The 17,237-nt window shown below is 34.1% G+C and overlaps 1 protein-coding gene across 2 annotated transcripts; it reads right to left on the reverse strand.

Moving 5' to 3' along the window:
- Nucleotides 1-5,593: 5,593 nt before the first annotated feature.
- Nucleotides 5,594-14,714, reverse strand: LOC121246985 (G-type lectin S-receptor-like serine/threonine-protein kinase SD2-2). Of its 2 annotated transcripts, none has more exons than XM_041145319.1 (5): nucleotides 14,429-14,714; nucleotides 14,170-14,261; nucleotides 6,594-9,155; nucleotides 6,233-6,252; nucleotides 5,594-6,110 (listed from the first exon to the last, which is right to left on the reverse strand). In XM_041145319.1, exons 2-5 carry the CDS (start codon nucleotides 14,197-14,199, stop codon nucleotides 6,053-6,055), a joined length of 2,670 nt encoding a protein of 889 aa, XP_041001253.1. In that variant the 5' UTR covers nucleotides 14,200-14,261; nucleotides 14,429-14,714; the 3' UTR covers nucleotides 5,594-6,052. The 2 variants fall into 2 exon arrangements, with proteins under 2 accessions (XP_041001253.1, XP_041001252.1); XM_041145318.1 differs by having other exon boundaries at nucleotides 14,170-14,271.
- Nucleotides 14,715-17,237: the final 2,523 nt, after the last annotated feature.

Below are 17,237 nucleotides of genomic sequence, written 5' to 3' on the forward strand. Positions count from 1 at the left end.
CCGACTGTATGAGTTGGAGTTGTGTAGCTTTTTATTGCCATCAAGTTACTATTTGAAGCTAGAAAATGAGTGGCATGTAAGCCATGGCCTTGGCCCTAGGAGGAGGAAGAAGATTGGATTGGTGGTGGTTTTCGGTGGGCCAAAGATGGGCCTAACCGAGATTTGGGGTATAGATAAGGTTTCATTTAGTGTTTCGGTTGGATTGAGTCCAAATCAAAATTTTCTTGATCCAATGTAATTACCAAAATGTAAGAAAGTGCTTAAGGGTGTATAAGTATATAATTGAGTTTTTAATAGCATGTAAAAGTGATTTAATCTAGTGATTAAATACTTAATTGAAACTAGCCACTTTAGGGTTAGCAAACCAAGTTTAAGGTTTCAGCCAATACATGGGGTATAGGCTTTCAAATGGTTTCCAATGGTTTAGGATTTCACTAGGGTCGAAACCTTAATTGGTTGATCAAATAGTGTTTGGTTGAAAGGAATAGCGGTTCGCATAGGTGTTATGGTCACATGACTTGATCTACCTATCATTCCATCACACTTCAATCTCCATGTGACAATTGTCCTATTACTATTCCCATGAATGGGTAGGATTATGCCATCTATCCAACCAAAAGTAATCCTAGTGATTCTAAGTGGAATTGGACATTTTATAAGGTGATTTGACAATTGTTCAAACCGGTTGTCACGTGGTGCTATCTCGAGTGTTACTATTCATAAAAAAAATTGCGAAATTTTTCATTGCACTATAAGGTCTTAAATAATCATATGAGTCTAGTGGTGCTATTTGTTTCACGAAATCTGACTCCTAGAGGCACTCTTGTTCAATATTCATCTAAAAAGTTAGAAACGTATTTTTGTACCGTAAGATCCTAAATATTCATCTGTGGCTAATGCTGCAAGTCATTTCACCAACTTGTATTTCTAAGTACCTTAAATAAATAGAAAGGCAACTTTGTAACCATATTGGATCGAAATCCGACTATGCTAACAGATTAAAACTTAATCGATCGCTCGATTCGTGAATTTTTTTTTGAATTTCATGACGTTTTCTAAGGTCTAAAGAAATTTGGGTCGTTAAAATATCATTTCATTAAAAATAATTTGAATTTTACATAACTACCATTCATTTAAAATATAGTTGTGAAAATATGTAAATTTGTTATTTTTCATATGGAATCAAGCTACAACGAAACTAATGACACTAGATTGAAAGGGTGTATACTTCAAAATTATCATTGCTCCTATCTATTTTGACATTGTTTGTGAGCAGGTATGAGTTATAAGCATGTTTCCATTGATTCACATAGTTTGAGAGGCCTTAATGAAGTAAATGAGCTTATACAAATTACTATTATTCTTATCATTATCATGCCAGATTGAAAGGGTGCCATGTTCCATAACAAGATATTCTAGGTGTCCATTGAGAATAGTTATCTTTATAAAATACTAAGGTCTGGTTTGTTTTCACAAACCATCTCATCTCATCTAATCTAATCATTAATTATAATTTTTTCAAACTCTTAAACAAAATACAAAATACAAAATACAATTCAACTTTTTCAAATTTCAAAACAAAAATTATATTAAAAAATTATATTATAACAATATTTTATTCAACTTTTAACTTTCATCTCATCTCATCTGTGTAACCAAATGAGACCTTAATTTGTAAAACCATGGGCTTAGCCGTGGGTTTTTATGATCCAAGACCACGATCACGCTTTGCGGATATGTAAGTTAAAGACCAACAATAGCAACCATGGGTCTTTGAGTTTTATGACCCAGGGTCACGACATGGCCCGTCATTCTGTGCATAGATATTTAGATCAATAATTTTGTTGGATTTGTACTATTTTTTATGTAGATGCAATTTTGTTGGATTTTCTTTGTGAAAAATGTGTTGTCGGACGAGGTGGCCGGACGATGGTGGTGTCAATCTGCCCGCAGGTAGATGCAAATAGTCACCTTGCCCAAGCGGGGACGGGTTACAAGGGTAGATTTAGTCACCCTGCCTAAGTGGGGACGAGATGTGAGAGTAAATTTAGTAGTCACCTACCTAGGCAGGAACGGGGTGCGGGATGGGTGGCTGGCCCGTATAGGTCGGGTAGCACCCGACATACTTTATATTATTTAAATATTCTTTACTTATTAGTTTATAAGATTTTCACTAACTTCTGTTAAATATACATATTCTTATATCTTCCAATATTTTCAATGTTTCCGCGTATGTTAATGTGATTGCAATGTCTCTCCATTGCCAAAATGATAAAAATAGCTCAATAAAAATGAAAAATTGTTTGTCCTATTTTATGAACTTTTGACCCTTTTCATTGTTTTACAAATTTTTTATCGTGAGTTATTTTATTTTATTAAAATATAATATTATAATAATATTATCTTTTTCATGTTTTATAAATAAAAGTGTAAATGCAAGAAATATAAAGCAAGAGAGGGAAAATGAAAGAAACAATAAAAAATGTTTACACCTTAAATAGATAAGTAGTACACGTCAAATGTAGAAAAACACTTTAACTCATATACATTTCGAATTGACTTTGAATAATTCAATGAAAACCTTATTTTGACATGCTGTTAGCTATTTTGCATATAAATGCAAGATGACTAAACAATAATAAATGAGAGAAAGAGATGAAAATGAAAGAAATAAGAACAAATGTTTACACTTTTCATAGATAAATAGTGCATGCATGTTATATATAGAGATCAAACAATATAGCTAATATGCATTTTGCATTAACTTTGTATAATCCAATAGATCAGACGTTATTTTGAACTGTTGTTAGCCATTTTTGCAAAAAAATATTCTATTCACAACGTGATTACATAAAAATAATCTTACAAACTAATATAATTTGATGTGATTTGTTAAATTATAAAATTATTTTTATTGTAAAATAGATCTAATGAATTAGATGAAACTACATCAATTTATAAGATTTTTTTGTATAATTTTTTTATAGATGTAATAGTGTTCTTTTTACATATAAATATTACAAAATGATTATACCATTGTATTTCACTAAGAATAAAATTGGAATAAATGGATAATTAAACATACAAGAGTGGTGCTACAATGCATTGGATGCGTCGCATTGCAGCACTAATTTGCAGTTAGCATTGCCTCCAGTTGCATGCCCTAGGCTAGGAGGTCAACATCAACGTGACAACCCTCTTCTGTCCACCCATCCTTTCACCAACCAACAACATACCGTCTGACTCAGAACAATGCCCACGCCGAGAAGCAAGATCACCAGCATGAGTAGCCCCACAAGTTCACAACTCCATTAAACTGGCTCCATGCCTGCAGAAAATTCATGTACTTATATGTAAGAAAGTTGATGGCAAGAGAAAAACATTTGAACGAGTGGTTTGAAATTTGAAATAAGTTGAGTAGATTTGTAAATAGTAAAATAAAAATTAAATTATTTATTATATTTTATATAAAATTTAAAAAAATTGTAATGATGAGATGAGGTGAATTGAGATGAATTAATGTGAATTTTAGATACAAACGAGGCATGCTAAGAAGCAGTTCCATCATTTGAACATTACAATGATTTTGTACTAAGTATAATCAATAAAAGAGAAATGTACAAGCATATATACAACAAAAGAAGCCGAAGATCTGTATATTTTTTGGGAGAAGCCATAAGATTAGAAGTCTGCAACGACAGATCATGTAGATTTCTGAGATAATTGCACAAAATGTAGAATGCAATAGAGCCTGCAATTGCTCATATATAAATCTGAAGCCTCTAAAAAATATACATATTTTTCGTCTTCAAAATGTTGTACAAGATGCCAAAGGCCTATGACCTAATTAACATAATCCCAGCCTCCAAAAAGAATGTCTGGAATTCAAAATTCTCCTCCCCACTCAAAAAAAAAGAAAAACGTTTTACAGGATGATAATCGTTTACATTTCTCAATTAATTAGTGTGTTCCAAAAAAGTTTCTTAGGTTAAGTACTAGAGGTCCATCATCCAATTCAGGGGATAGTGAAATTTTGTTGTAAGGAATTTGGAAGAATTATTTTTACATAGGATACTCCATTAGTCATAATCAAATATAGTTTGGACTTAGGAGGAAGATCTTTCCTATCTTTAGAGATACACTTGGCCCGTTTGGATAATGAGATGAAGATTTTAGATGAAAGTTGAATAAAAATATTATTAGAATATTATTTTTTAATATTATTATTATTTTGAAATTTGAAAAAGTTGAATTATTTATTATATTTTATATGAAAATTTAAAAAAATTATAATAATAAAATGAGATGAAATGAAATCGTTTCTGTATCCAAACAGAACCCTAATAATAATACAAGATTGATAAGTCAAAATAAAATATTTGATGTTTATAAAAAAGAAAACAAAATCTTAAACCCTTTTCGTAATAATGAAATAATGTTTTTTTTATTTTAGACTTTGTCATTCTGAAATTAAATTAAAGAAAAAAAGCTACAAGATAATTCGTTCCTTTGATTAAAACTTCGAAATTCTAGTTTTACCCAACTTTCTTGAAAGACAGAAAACAAAGGAATCACCTATCTAAACTACCAAAAAATTACAATTTATCCCAAATTGTTTTTTTTTTCCCTTCTCAAAAGGGTATGAAAGGGCAGCTGGAAATGGCTTTTCTATCTAGTATTGACTATAATAGCATTCTACACCATATGAATCAAACAAAAGGGACCTAGACAATAGAAAGTCACAAGTATTTCCACAATTCGAGTTTGAATAATAACTTAGACTTCGACTTCACTAGGAAATTCAATAAATTCTTATCCAGTAGTCAGACTCTTTTGGATACTAAGAATATATCAGAATATTTGTGAATAATAGTAAAATAATTTGTAAATAATAATAAAATAATAAAATAATAGTGAATAGTTTGTAAATATTGATAAAATAATTTGAAAATATTTGAGAACAGTTATGTTCTCAAATAGGCCATAAAATGAATTCCCATTTAGATTCAAATTCAATACATAATACACAAAACTATTTGGGAATAACTCAAAAACATTAAATCATCACAATTAATGGTAATTTGAAATAATTATATTGTATGTTATAACTACAATCTATGTATGAAGTTTAAGTAATGTTATTTATCATTTTCTCATTATCTCATGATGTGATATTAAATTATTAAAAATTATTTATAATATTTTATTTATATATTTATTATTTCATATTACATTAAAAGATGTTGAGAAAATGATGGAAAGGATATAAACAAATTTTTCCATAAAGTTTAAACCCGCCGATTTGACACTAGAAAAGGAAGCATAGTGATAGGCTTTTACTATCTATCTACTATCTAAGTGTATTTTAAGTTTTTTTTTATTTTTTTATCATTTTTTTTAAGTATTTTTTTAACATTTTTAATCGTTAAGAAAAAATTAAAATATATATATAATTTTATTAATAATCACTTTCTTAATTATTAAGTAAAATTAAAAAAATAATAACAATAAATAAATAGTAGTAAGAGGTTCTAACAATTATCATTATTCGAAAAGGAAACCCTTGATCCTTCACGTTGACAGCACACCGCAGTAGGTTGAAGTGGACCATGCTCATTATATTTCATGATTGAAATTGAAAAGCGAAAAAAGCTAAATGCAGCTGTAGTTCTGACCTGAGATAACAAACAGGGCATGTCCCTCTGCATTCTACCGACATGGAATGTCAAATTTGTGATCATGATTATACCAAAAACTTTCCTACCCCACCATTAAAATCAAAGATAGTAGATAGACCGAGGGTTATCCAAAGTCATAAACCCAACTTCATTTTAGACTTTAATCATGTTTGGTAAGGACTCTCTCAACCTAGTCCTATCTATTATGGGCTTCAAAATCTCTCTCTCTCTGTGTATATATATATATATATATATATATATATAATTATATATACAGAGAAATCTGCAGACTGCAGTAGTTGAATCTACTGAAACGGCACGTGTCGTCCAAAGGTTGTACACATGCATAGCATCATGTGATCCTTACGCACAGATTAGGTGGCACATGAGGTTGTTTTGCCACGCTTCTTAGCAAGATTGACCTCCGAGGAATTGCGCCCAAAAGGCACTAGAAGGAAAAAAAAATACATGAATAACTTAATTGAAAAAATGGAAAGGAGGGGAACAAAAAATAAAAAGGGTGATCAAGATCGTTGCTTTTATAGGACCAACAAAGACTAGCATCGAGCGATGTCTGGATGTTCAAAATAAAACTCGTAAGATTCTGATTCTCCCATTGAAGTGTTCTCTGACTAAAGGGATCCATCAATTTAAGAAAAAAAAAGGAGAAGGGAGAGGCATTAGTGTATCATTTGAATAAAGAGATGACTAGGCCTTAGAATCTTGTGAACTCCAATACCAAAAGCGAAACTTTCCCGACAGCAAAATCAAGCTTTACATAAAAAAAACATCTACAGCAGATCGCTTCTGGTACTTCAATTTCAAATGAAAAAGAAACTCAACAAGCATTACTTGCTTGTATGCAATTAGGCACAATCAGTCAACCTCATCAAACTTAGGTAGTTAAGCACTCACATTCTCATTTGTTGCAGATGAGGCATCCCCAAGAGATGATTCTGAAGCACCGCCCGACACAACTGCCATATTCTCGCCATAAAAGCCACCAACAGCGGATACCCCATTGCCTGAAGAGGCCTTAGCACCGCTAAAAGACTCTCCAGAAACCAGTGCTTGTAACAATTTCGGCACTGGAGGAATGGTCACTTCCACCACACCTTCCAGCATTTTTACCACCATTCCCATGCTAGGCCTCACTGTCTCATTATCCTGTATGCACCACACTGCCACAAGTGCAGATCGCTTAGCTTCCTCAATATCATATGCGTCACCAAGTCTACTATCAACTACTGCCCCCAGATTGCCCTCAATTATCTGTTGTGACGCCCATGGAGGAAAGAACCACTTACCCACAACTCCACCAGCACTGCCCTCTCTGTCTGCTGACTGGGGTGCTTCCACATTCCTCCTACCCCCAATCAATTCCAGCAATGTCATGCCGTAGCTATAGACATCGGCTTTGGTGGTAATTTCGATCCCAGAAATCCACTCCGGTGCAACGTAGCCCCATGTGCCCCTCATTGTGGCCAAGACCCTGCTGAAATCTCTACCAATTAACTTAGCCAGCCCGAAATCAGATACCTTGGCAGTGTACTCACTATCAAGCAAAATATTTTCGGGTTTAATATCGCAATGTATGATACAATCCCTGCATTCCTCGTGTAAATATGCAATGCCTCTGGCAGTATTAAGTGCCACCCGAAATCTAACATCCCAGCTTAAATTAGGCCCCTCTAGGCGTAGATACGCACTCAGAGGACCATTAGGCATGTAATCGTAGACCAAGAGTCTATGAGAATTTTCGGAGCAGAACCCTCTTAGTCTCACAAGATTGAGGTGTTGGATGTTCCCAATGGTGCGCACCTCCGCACGGAACTCTCTCTCTCCGCCGCCCGGCCTCTCCAGACGTTTCACGGCTACTAGAGTGGAGGAATCCGGTAAAACACCTTGAAAGACCGTTCCAAACCCGCCATGCCCGAGTTTCTCCGAGAAACCCCGAGTTGCCGAATGAAGCTCTTTGTAAGAAAACACCTTCAAATTCATTGCCGGAAAACCACCATCTTCGTCCATTCCTTTCCTCTTCTTTCCCCTTTTTATAATAAAGACAAACCCCACCACCCCTACACATCCCAAAACCAAAATCGACCCAACAATGCCGACAGTCAAACCCTCAAGATTCAACCTTTTCCTCTTCTCCTTCGTTCTCTTCACATACAGTACTTGTTCTTCAGCACCACCTATACCATCACTCATATTCTGGAGATTCAAAAGCGACCCATAAATGTTCTTGCACAAACTACTCCTCCCGTCGTAATATAGTCCAACGCAAGCGCAATCATTCAAGCACGCCCTTTCGCATGCCTTCCGATCACCCGAAAACGACCGCGTCACGGCCCCATCGAAACGTACGGCTCCGAGCCTCTCAAACTCGTCATTCCCATCACACGAACTCTCGTTCTCCCGGCGACACCCACCGGAATAGTCTCCAGACTCCCATGCCCCGTCGTCTACAGGTTTGAATCCCGGGACAGGTAGACATTCGCAGGGCCTCGATCCCATGATACCACAGAGACCGAGACTCCCGCACAGTCCATACACTCGGCACACGCTCTCCGGCCGCGCCCAGAAACTGTTCCAGCTCTCCGACCGTTGCCACCACGAGTACTGCTGCAATCGGCCCATACAGTCAATCTTGAAGCCGGTCAACGGCGGGCCCGACCCGTTGTCCAGCGACCTCAAGGTGAACCCGAACGACGCCTTCGGGGTGAAGGGGTCCACGAAACTGAAGTTATAAATGTACGGTACAGTCATCTCCGGCACATTAGCAAATGCCTCACCGGTCCAGTTCCCAGTGATCCAGTAAACCTTAGTGGCATTATAAACGAGCTCGAACTCGCCATAGTTCGATGTCTTCAGCCGCAAAGAATACAATCCAGGGGAGGGATTTGACGAGCTCTGCCAGGAGGTTAGGAACTGATCGCTCGTGAGGTTCATGCCGGGAAGCCACGTGTCCGTCGGGTGATCGAAGCTTTGCCAGGAGACCATACCCTCCGGGGTGAGCAGAACCAGATTCCCATTGTCCAGGAGCTTCACGACCGTCGAGAACTCGACGTTTGAGCTTTGCCAGACCGTTAGGTTTTCGGACTCTTTCACCGCTAACCGACCGGACCGGTCGACTTCGAAAGTCGACGTTTCGAGTTTTCTGGTTGGGTTTTCGCGGTTGGCGACCCAGACATAGGTCCGGGATGGGATGGAGGAGTACCAAATGCCCAAGTACCACTTGGACTCGCCGTTGGCGTTGAAGAATCCCATCTGGAACGTTCCGTTTTCGCTTAGGAGTGTGGTGGAGCTTCCTATGACGACAATGGTGCCATTCGTTGCTGAGGCAAAGGCGAGGAGGGAGAGAAAGAGAGCAGTACAAGTCGGGAGGAGAGTGGGTGATGGTGGTGACATTTCAGTAAGATTCCTCAACACTGTTTGGTACGCAAGAAAGCATTTCCCTGGAAAATGAAATGGAATCTGCAAAGACGAGAGAGAGAGAGATGAATTACACAGGCCTCTTTCTTCATAGCTATCAAACAGCTAAAAAGTTGCCCATTCCCGGATTCAAGTATCTAATGAGAAACCTTATACCTTATGAATTTACAAAAACACCCTCGTACTCCTTCCTCCTTCTAGAAATACTAGTTTTTTTAATATTATAATATCATATAATAAGATTAATGTTTGTACTCCAATACTACTTATTAATTTTTATAGAAAATGTAATTCATGCATAAGATCACAAAAAACATACCTACATGATAATTGGAGTTATTAAGACTTTGTAAAATAGTATTTAGCAAATTGTTTTTATTATTAAAAGTAAGTGATTTTTAAGGAAGATATTAGATATCTTTAGGCAACTTTTAATCCAAAAAGGTAAATATATACTTTTTTTTCTTTTTTTTTCTTTAATATTCTACTAAAAATATGCAACAAAATAATCCAAGTGATTAAAAATGATAAAAAAAATATATAATAATATAATTCTTTTGGTATTGGCATGATAATATATGTTTTATGTTTTAAACGAAAAAGGTAATTAAAATGGAAGGATAATTGTTCAGTATTTGGCTCTGCAACAAAAATTAAGACATCACCAATATAGCTTGGACTCATCAAGTAAGAAATTATTTATGTTCCAAGTATACAGTGAAAAGGTCAATTTCATGTCTGTTTTGTACATGTGTCAATCACTTCTTAAGTAGTTCTTTATGGCTTTTATGCGAAGCTTGATTAAGTAATTAATCCTACAAATAAAATCAGGACAATGACAGTCTTGAACGGCTGATATAGTTTAATGACACAGATTAGGTCCATTAAAACCTTACAAGAAGTGTTATATAAAAATAAATTTATAAATTAATGTGATTTTATGGAATTCGTTAGATATACTTTATAATAAAAGCAACTTTATAATCTAACGTACCATATCAAGGTATATCAATTTCTAGATTTATTTTTGTGTAATTCTTTTGTGTCTAAAGTATTTTTCAAACCTTATTAGTTCTTGCTGAGTAATTTTATTTATAATTTTATAAAATTTTATCATTGTATAACCTAGTACTTAAAAAAAAATGGCACCCAACTTTCGGGAGGCCAAATATATCGCCAATCAAATGCCATAATATTATTCCTAAAAAATATATCAACTCAATTTTGTTTATTTTTAATTGTAATAGAGGCATGAGATATCATTTGGACATTTGTAAACATAAAAGTAATGGTCCTAATGGAGACTTATCCAAAAAAGAAAAAAAAAAGAAAAAAAAAAATATATATATATATATATATATATATATATATATATATAAAGGGGAACCAATGTTTTCATAAACTATGAATTTGTCAAAATATTCAAGCAGTTGGAGTTATAGAAATTAAGGAAAAATAAATGTCGGAAAAAATTCTTTCGAATAGTATATGAGATTGTCACATTCTGAAAAATGATAAAACATATAATTTTTCATAACATTTTATATAATTATATTTTAAAATGAAGAATGTTTTGTAAAATACCTTGTAAAAATAAAAATATCCTAATTTTAAAACATGTGAAATGTATTATAAAATATATTATGTAGGTAATATCATTGAGCTTTGCTACTTATTATTTACGTACATCATGAATCACTTAAAAAAAAATTATTTTATTTTTTTAAATTAATTGATTTATTTTATTCATTATCTATATACTACATATTTGATAAGAGAAAAAAAATTATTATGTATGGTATGCGGTAATTATAAATTAAAAAGTTCCTTACTGTATATACAGAAATTTTTAAGGGAATAACTGTTGTGTCGAGGCTATTCTGGTCAAATCCAAACAGGTCAAGGAAAGTGACCTGCGAGTGCTAGCGGACAATATTCTGAAGTCCACTCACGAGGTGCCCATCTTTTCAACGAATAGAATCTGAATAACCAAACAGGGATTTTAACTATTATTTTTTAATAAGTTTCTTTTGGTTAATTGAAAAAGAGCATGGCAATAGAGTCATTGTCAAATTCAAGTCTAAATTTTAGATTTTATAGGGCTAAAATTACTAGAGAATTATTCGTATCAGCCCAAGGTATGTTGCGGTTAAAAAAAAAATTGTATAGTGTGCTGCGGTTACAGGCTGATGTATAGCTTTGCTCAAAATCACTATATAGAATTAGCCAAAATCATATTTTTCTAACTTTCAACTATAGTGAATTCACCTCCCTCGTCATTGTTGGCGAGCGACTGTTGAAAGATCAAATGTTTATTTTATTATTTCGTCCAACCGCCCCTCTCTCTTTCCCTCATATTTTCCTTTTTTCAGAAACTCTTCTCTCTCTCTTCTCTCCATTTTCTCTCTTCCTCGATCTATTGTCTATCCATTCCTGGGTCGATCTTTCACGATTATGCGATTTCCTCTCTCTCTCTCTCTCGACTTGGCTCAAGAACACAACACTCTCCCTCAGTTTGGGTTTTTCCACTACTGAAGTTTTATTTGGGTAATCTTTGTATTGAGTATTTTGAGTATGAAATGGGTATGATTTTTAAGAATGCAACACTCTCAGTTTGGGTTCTTCAATTGGTGTTTGTGAATTTTCTTCTCGTTATTATCGTTTACTGGGATACAAAATAAAAACAGAGGGGCATTGAGAGATTGATTTGTGGCCTCTTTATTCTGCTAAGGTTACTGGATAACAACAAATTTTCCTGAGAAATTGGAGGAAAGTGGTCTATTTAGATGCGTAGAAAGTGGAGGAAAATAAGGATGAAATGGAAAGTTAAGAACTTTTAATTAGTGGAAACATCTCGGACTTTATCTTCTCAACTCTCTCCATCCAAGTTTTCTTGGCATTCCCATATATATATATTTTTTCTGTTTTTGGAGAAGACGGAGCAGTGGTGGCGATAACGACGAGGATAAGGAGTCCGGGCCTATATTGAAGTTTGAGGAGATGATGAAGGAGACGAAGGCTCGAGGGGTTGAGCTTCCTTCGAATATGTGGAGGCCACCAAGACGACTGGAATTCGGCAACGGCTTCTTGAGCAGTATTTGGATTTGCAGGTGCATGTGCGATTAAAGAAAGATTGGGATCTTGATGTGTTTTGAGGCTCTATGATAAAAATTTGTTGATTGAATGGAAGAAACAATATGTAGCTTGAATCCAGATCATTTACGCATTATAGTTTGTAAAATTGTAAATTGTAAACAATTGTAAAATTGTTTATAGTTTGTGAAATTGCTTACTCATTAACCCATATTAGGACATTAATCAGTCAGTTGGTGTGTCATCTCGAGCAATTCTGTGGTCTAATTCTGTTTTTGTGGCATGTGCATACCAGTGCTTGATTGGTGTTTAAGGATGTAAGCACTTCAGATTGAATGAGTGCATATTTTAGGGTCTTGGAGTTGTTTTCAAGTTTATGTAAATGTAATGAAAAAATTCTTATTGTTGATTTGGTGTTATGCAGATAGTCATAAATTCCTGTTGTGTAACATTTGCGGAGGTTTAGAAAAGAGGGAAGGATTCTTTGTCAGTGTTTGAGTTGTATGATGCAAATCTTTTAGTTGGTGTGGTTGTGGATATTGCTTTGGTTGGTTTGTTAGCACCTTATGTTCGATTTGGCAAGCCATCCACATCGAGAGGTTTATTTGGACGCATACAACATGCTTGTGATGCTCTTCCTAGCAGGTTTTATTGCATACTGGCATTGTGAAGTTTTCCATTTTATGAGATCCAGCTAAAGCTTAATTCTCTAGTATTATACTGGACCTGTATGTTAAAACTAGGAGATATTCTCCTTGCTCCTTACTGTTGTGGGCTAGATAAGTTTATATACTAGATGAGTGATCGTTTAGTAGATATAAAGTGCAACCAATTTAGTTCGATTTGGTTCATTTCTCCTAGTTTGATTGCCTTTGTTTGTGTTGGATAATGTTGTGTAGACACTACAATTATTTTTTTTGTACAGTGTTGGTAGAAACTACAACCATATGGTAGAAATTGTGTTGGTAGAAATTGCAATATAGCTGAAAAATAATAATTTTAAGTAAAAAATAAAGTATTAATTAATATATAGAGTGTATTTGTAAAATATTAAAAAAAATATAAAATATTATTAAAATATAAAATATTATATTATTATTTTGACTTTAAAATAACTAATCTAATGTAGATTCACCTAACCAAATGTTAATGCTATAACCAAAACTTGAATTTCTAATCAAAATTTGCACTTGGCCAATGCTCAACATGACTTTCAAATTTTTGAAGTCCGAGACTCCAATTTATAATATTTACTAAATTAATATCTAAATGTTTGAAATGAAGCCCTCGATGTCTAGATAGGATGAGATGAAATTAAAAATATGTAAATAATAATTAAATATTTTATAAAATTTTGAAAAAAATTAAAATATTATAAAATTAAAATATTATTAGAATATTATTTTTTAATATTATGCTTGTTTTAAAATTTAAAAAAATTAAATTAAATTTTATTTTATTTTTTTTAGATTTAGAAAAATTGTAATTATTAGATGAAAAAATTGAAAATTAAAAATTAAAAAATATTTTTTTACGATGCTTGGATATTGAAATAAGATGAAATGAAATTAGATGATACGAGATCATCTTGGAATTAAAAATTTGAAACTGAAGATTATTTGTTCGTATATTTGTAATGCTTGGATATTAGATAAAATAGAATGGAAATGGAACAAGGTGAGCCATATTTTAAAAAAATCTACATAACTTCCACACACCACATATTTTTTAATTTTTATTATTTTTTCTTTTATCAAATATTTAATATATAAATAATGAATAGAAAAATTAAATTAGTTTAAAAAGAATAAACTCAAAAAATATTAAAAAATTTAAAAAATTTAAAAAAATATAGTGTATAGAAATTGGAAACGTTGTGTAGCATTGCTCTTTCAAATTTACAAATTAATTATTGAAAATACAAACTCCGAAATGAATCGAAGAAACTAAGTTCGAAAATTACCCCCTGGTTCGAGATTGTGCAACGGTGCATTCGTATATGGCTGAAAGAAGTTGCCACGGAGAGATTTTGTATAGTTTCATCATCTGAGTAGCCTAAGAATCACTTCAATTATATGAGCAGAAGATCAGAGTCTTCAAATAGATAGATAGAGTTGAAGTAATTGAAGAACAAAGAGGCACAGCCATGTCGCAAACGAGATCAGACTAGGAAACAAAACACACACAAATTATGAAAACAGAGAAAATGAACAAGGACTCACAATTTTGAAAATGCACCTTCTCCTCGAGAAAAAAAAGGTTCGTAACTGTTTCAGTCACAGCTATGAGGCTATGAGCTGCTCTGGCTGATTTGAACGGACCTGAATGGCGGAAACAGTCGGAAATGCTCGGAATACTCTGAAACAGGTGGGAATCAAAAGCGAAACCGAGGAAAAGATCAAAGTCGTATTTGATCGGTACGGAGAATTTTGGACGTTCCCACCAGAATTCGAAACTCTACTTTGAAAAGCAGGCGGAAAGTGGGAATTAGGTCATCTGGGGAATGAAAGATAGGACCACGTGGCAGGGGTATGAAATGAAGGCCACAGAGTTTTGATATTTGTCCAAATTCATTTGGCCTGCAGCTTGCCAGCTGTTATTGTTTTATTCACAACGTTCTTCTCCTTCTTTGACCTTTGCTCTTCTATTATTCTCCATTAATAGAAAAATGTGATCACTGAAATCGTGATATGAAAATAAACATTTATTACTAACTTCGACAGTTACTAATTTCGTAATGGGATTTGGCACAACTAAATTAATATTATGAATTGAAGTAACTAAATAAATAAAAAATTGAAAAAGAGTAATGCTGCAAGTCTCAAATGTACACGTTTTTTATAAAAATATAAATTTCATTTTTTCACACTTTTTTTTATAATAGAATCCATTTTTTTTTAATAAAAAATTTATGTAAAATTTGTGCATTTGAGATTTATATATCATATATTTTTTCATCATCTCATGATGTGACATTAGATTATTAGAGACTATTTATTTTATCTAATGTCACGTCATAAAATGATAAGAAAATAAATAATGAATAGATTTTTTCTTTTATTAAAGTTAAAAACTAAATTACCTGGATTATAAAGTTATTTGAATTTACATGAGACAAGTCAAATTTTATAGTCGTATCATTTAATAATGAATTATAACATTGTATCACTGGACTATTCATTAATAAATGAATTGAGCTATTGGGTGTAAACAATCTCGTTATCTGCGTTTCACTCTAGGCTACTATTGAGTGTAACGCTTCGTTTGTTTTCACAATTTATGTCATCTCATTTAATTATTATAATTTTTTTAAAATTTTCACACAAAATAAAATATACAATTTAACATTTTCAAATCTCAACTCATCTCATCTGCGAAAACAAATGAAATAACATTTTGAAAACTATCGATAATTAATCACCTTCACCTAAGGATAATTACAATTTTTTGATTTTAGTATTTTTTTTTACAATTTAGAGACCAAAATTTTGAATCAAAGAAGATTGGATCCGTATTTGTGGTTTACCTCTTGAAATGATGATAGAGGAAAATGCTGACAAAATAGGAAGAGTAATGAGAAACCTTGTTGAAATAGACCAATCCTATTTACCGCACAACTGTGTGAGACCTTGCTTACGTATTAGGGTTGAAATAGATACAAGAAAACCTCTCTTTGAAGGCTTCTCGTTGCCCAGAATCAACAATAAACCTGCACAAATTTGCTTTAAGTACGAACGGCTTTCTGAGTTCTGTTATGGCTGTGGAAGATTGGGTCACCTTCATCAAGCCTGTCCTGTTTTTACCAACTCTGTTGAAGAACCAAGATTTGGTCAATGTATGAGAGTTGAATCTCTGGACTTACGCCGTTTTAACCCAACTCAGAAAAAAGTTGAAGAACAAACAAGGGGTCATGTTCAGCTGATTTCTTCTCTCGGGAATTTGTACCAAACTTCATCTAACTTACCCCCAGTCAGAATCAGAAAAACTTCTGAAAATTCCATGATTAGTCTCAACACAGTCTCGAAGGATAAATCCAAGGCCCCATATATGGGTAAGGGTAAAGCGGTCCTCATCAACACTAGCGAAGGAATCATAAAGGAGTTTTGCATTAAACAGTTATTTTCCGAGGCATCAACCACCAATTCTCCCATTGAAGAAGAAGATACTGTTCACTTTACTGAGCAACTCATTCAAGAAAAAATCTCTGAACCATGCATATTCCCTTTGTCTACACGTGGCATCAACCAATGTCATCACCTGCCTGATTCATTAAAAGAATGCAGCCCTCTTGTCCCTTTCAAAAACCTTGTCCCCTTAACCCAGACCAAACTGACAAAGGCCAACAGACCTCCTTCTATTGTCCCCTTTTCGGAGCCATCAGTACAAAATGTCTTCCCTTGGTCCCTATCAACTAAGGCCCTGGTATCTCAAGCTGAAAACATTGAAATAGCCAGCCCACTGCCAATCAAGCCCAAGGTCAGCCCATCTTTTCTTAACCAAATATTGTCTCAACTTCAAAATAAGGATGGACCAGACGCATTTCCCAAGCCCAACACAATCTTTCATTACTTGTTAGTCCCTCGGGTAAAGCATGCCTTGCTATCAACAATCTTCAGGTTAGTCTAGTCCAATCTCGAACTCAAGCCCACGTCGCTTCATATTCTTCTCTCCCTAATCAGTCTGAAGCTCCCCAGATTCACACCCTAACCGCAACAAACATATCCTCTGCCTTCTCAGCCTCATCCCTTAACCCAAATACCCCTAGAGACTACAAAAAAGAGGAAGGATCTCATCGTGGAGAAATCCACCCCATTATTTCCACACAAAAAATGTTTTCTTAGCTCAACAATTACAGTGGAGACAACAGATAATGACGAAGACGTTAATGGAGTTCAAAAGAACACCAATAAATCAAGCATCCCAGGAGCAACATCAACAAGAGCAAGGCCAAAACCAAGAGCAAAGAAGGAAAGAGTTCAGAGGAGGAACCTGAAGAAGTCATTTTCCATCTGCTATGCTCCTCAACAGAAC

Source organism: Juglans microcarpa x Juglans regia, chromosome 1S (assembly GCF_004785595.1).
Source record: "Juglans microcarpa x Juglans regia isolate MS1-56 chromosome 1S, Jm3101_v1.0, whole genome shotgun sequence".
NCBI lineage: Eukaryota > Viridiplantae > Streptophyta > Magnoliopsida > Fagales > Juglandaceae > Juglans > Juglans microcarpa x Juglans regia.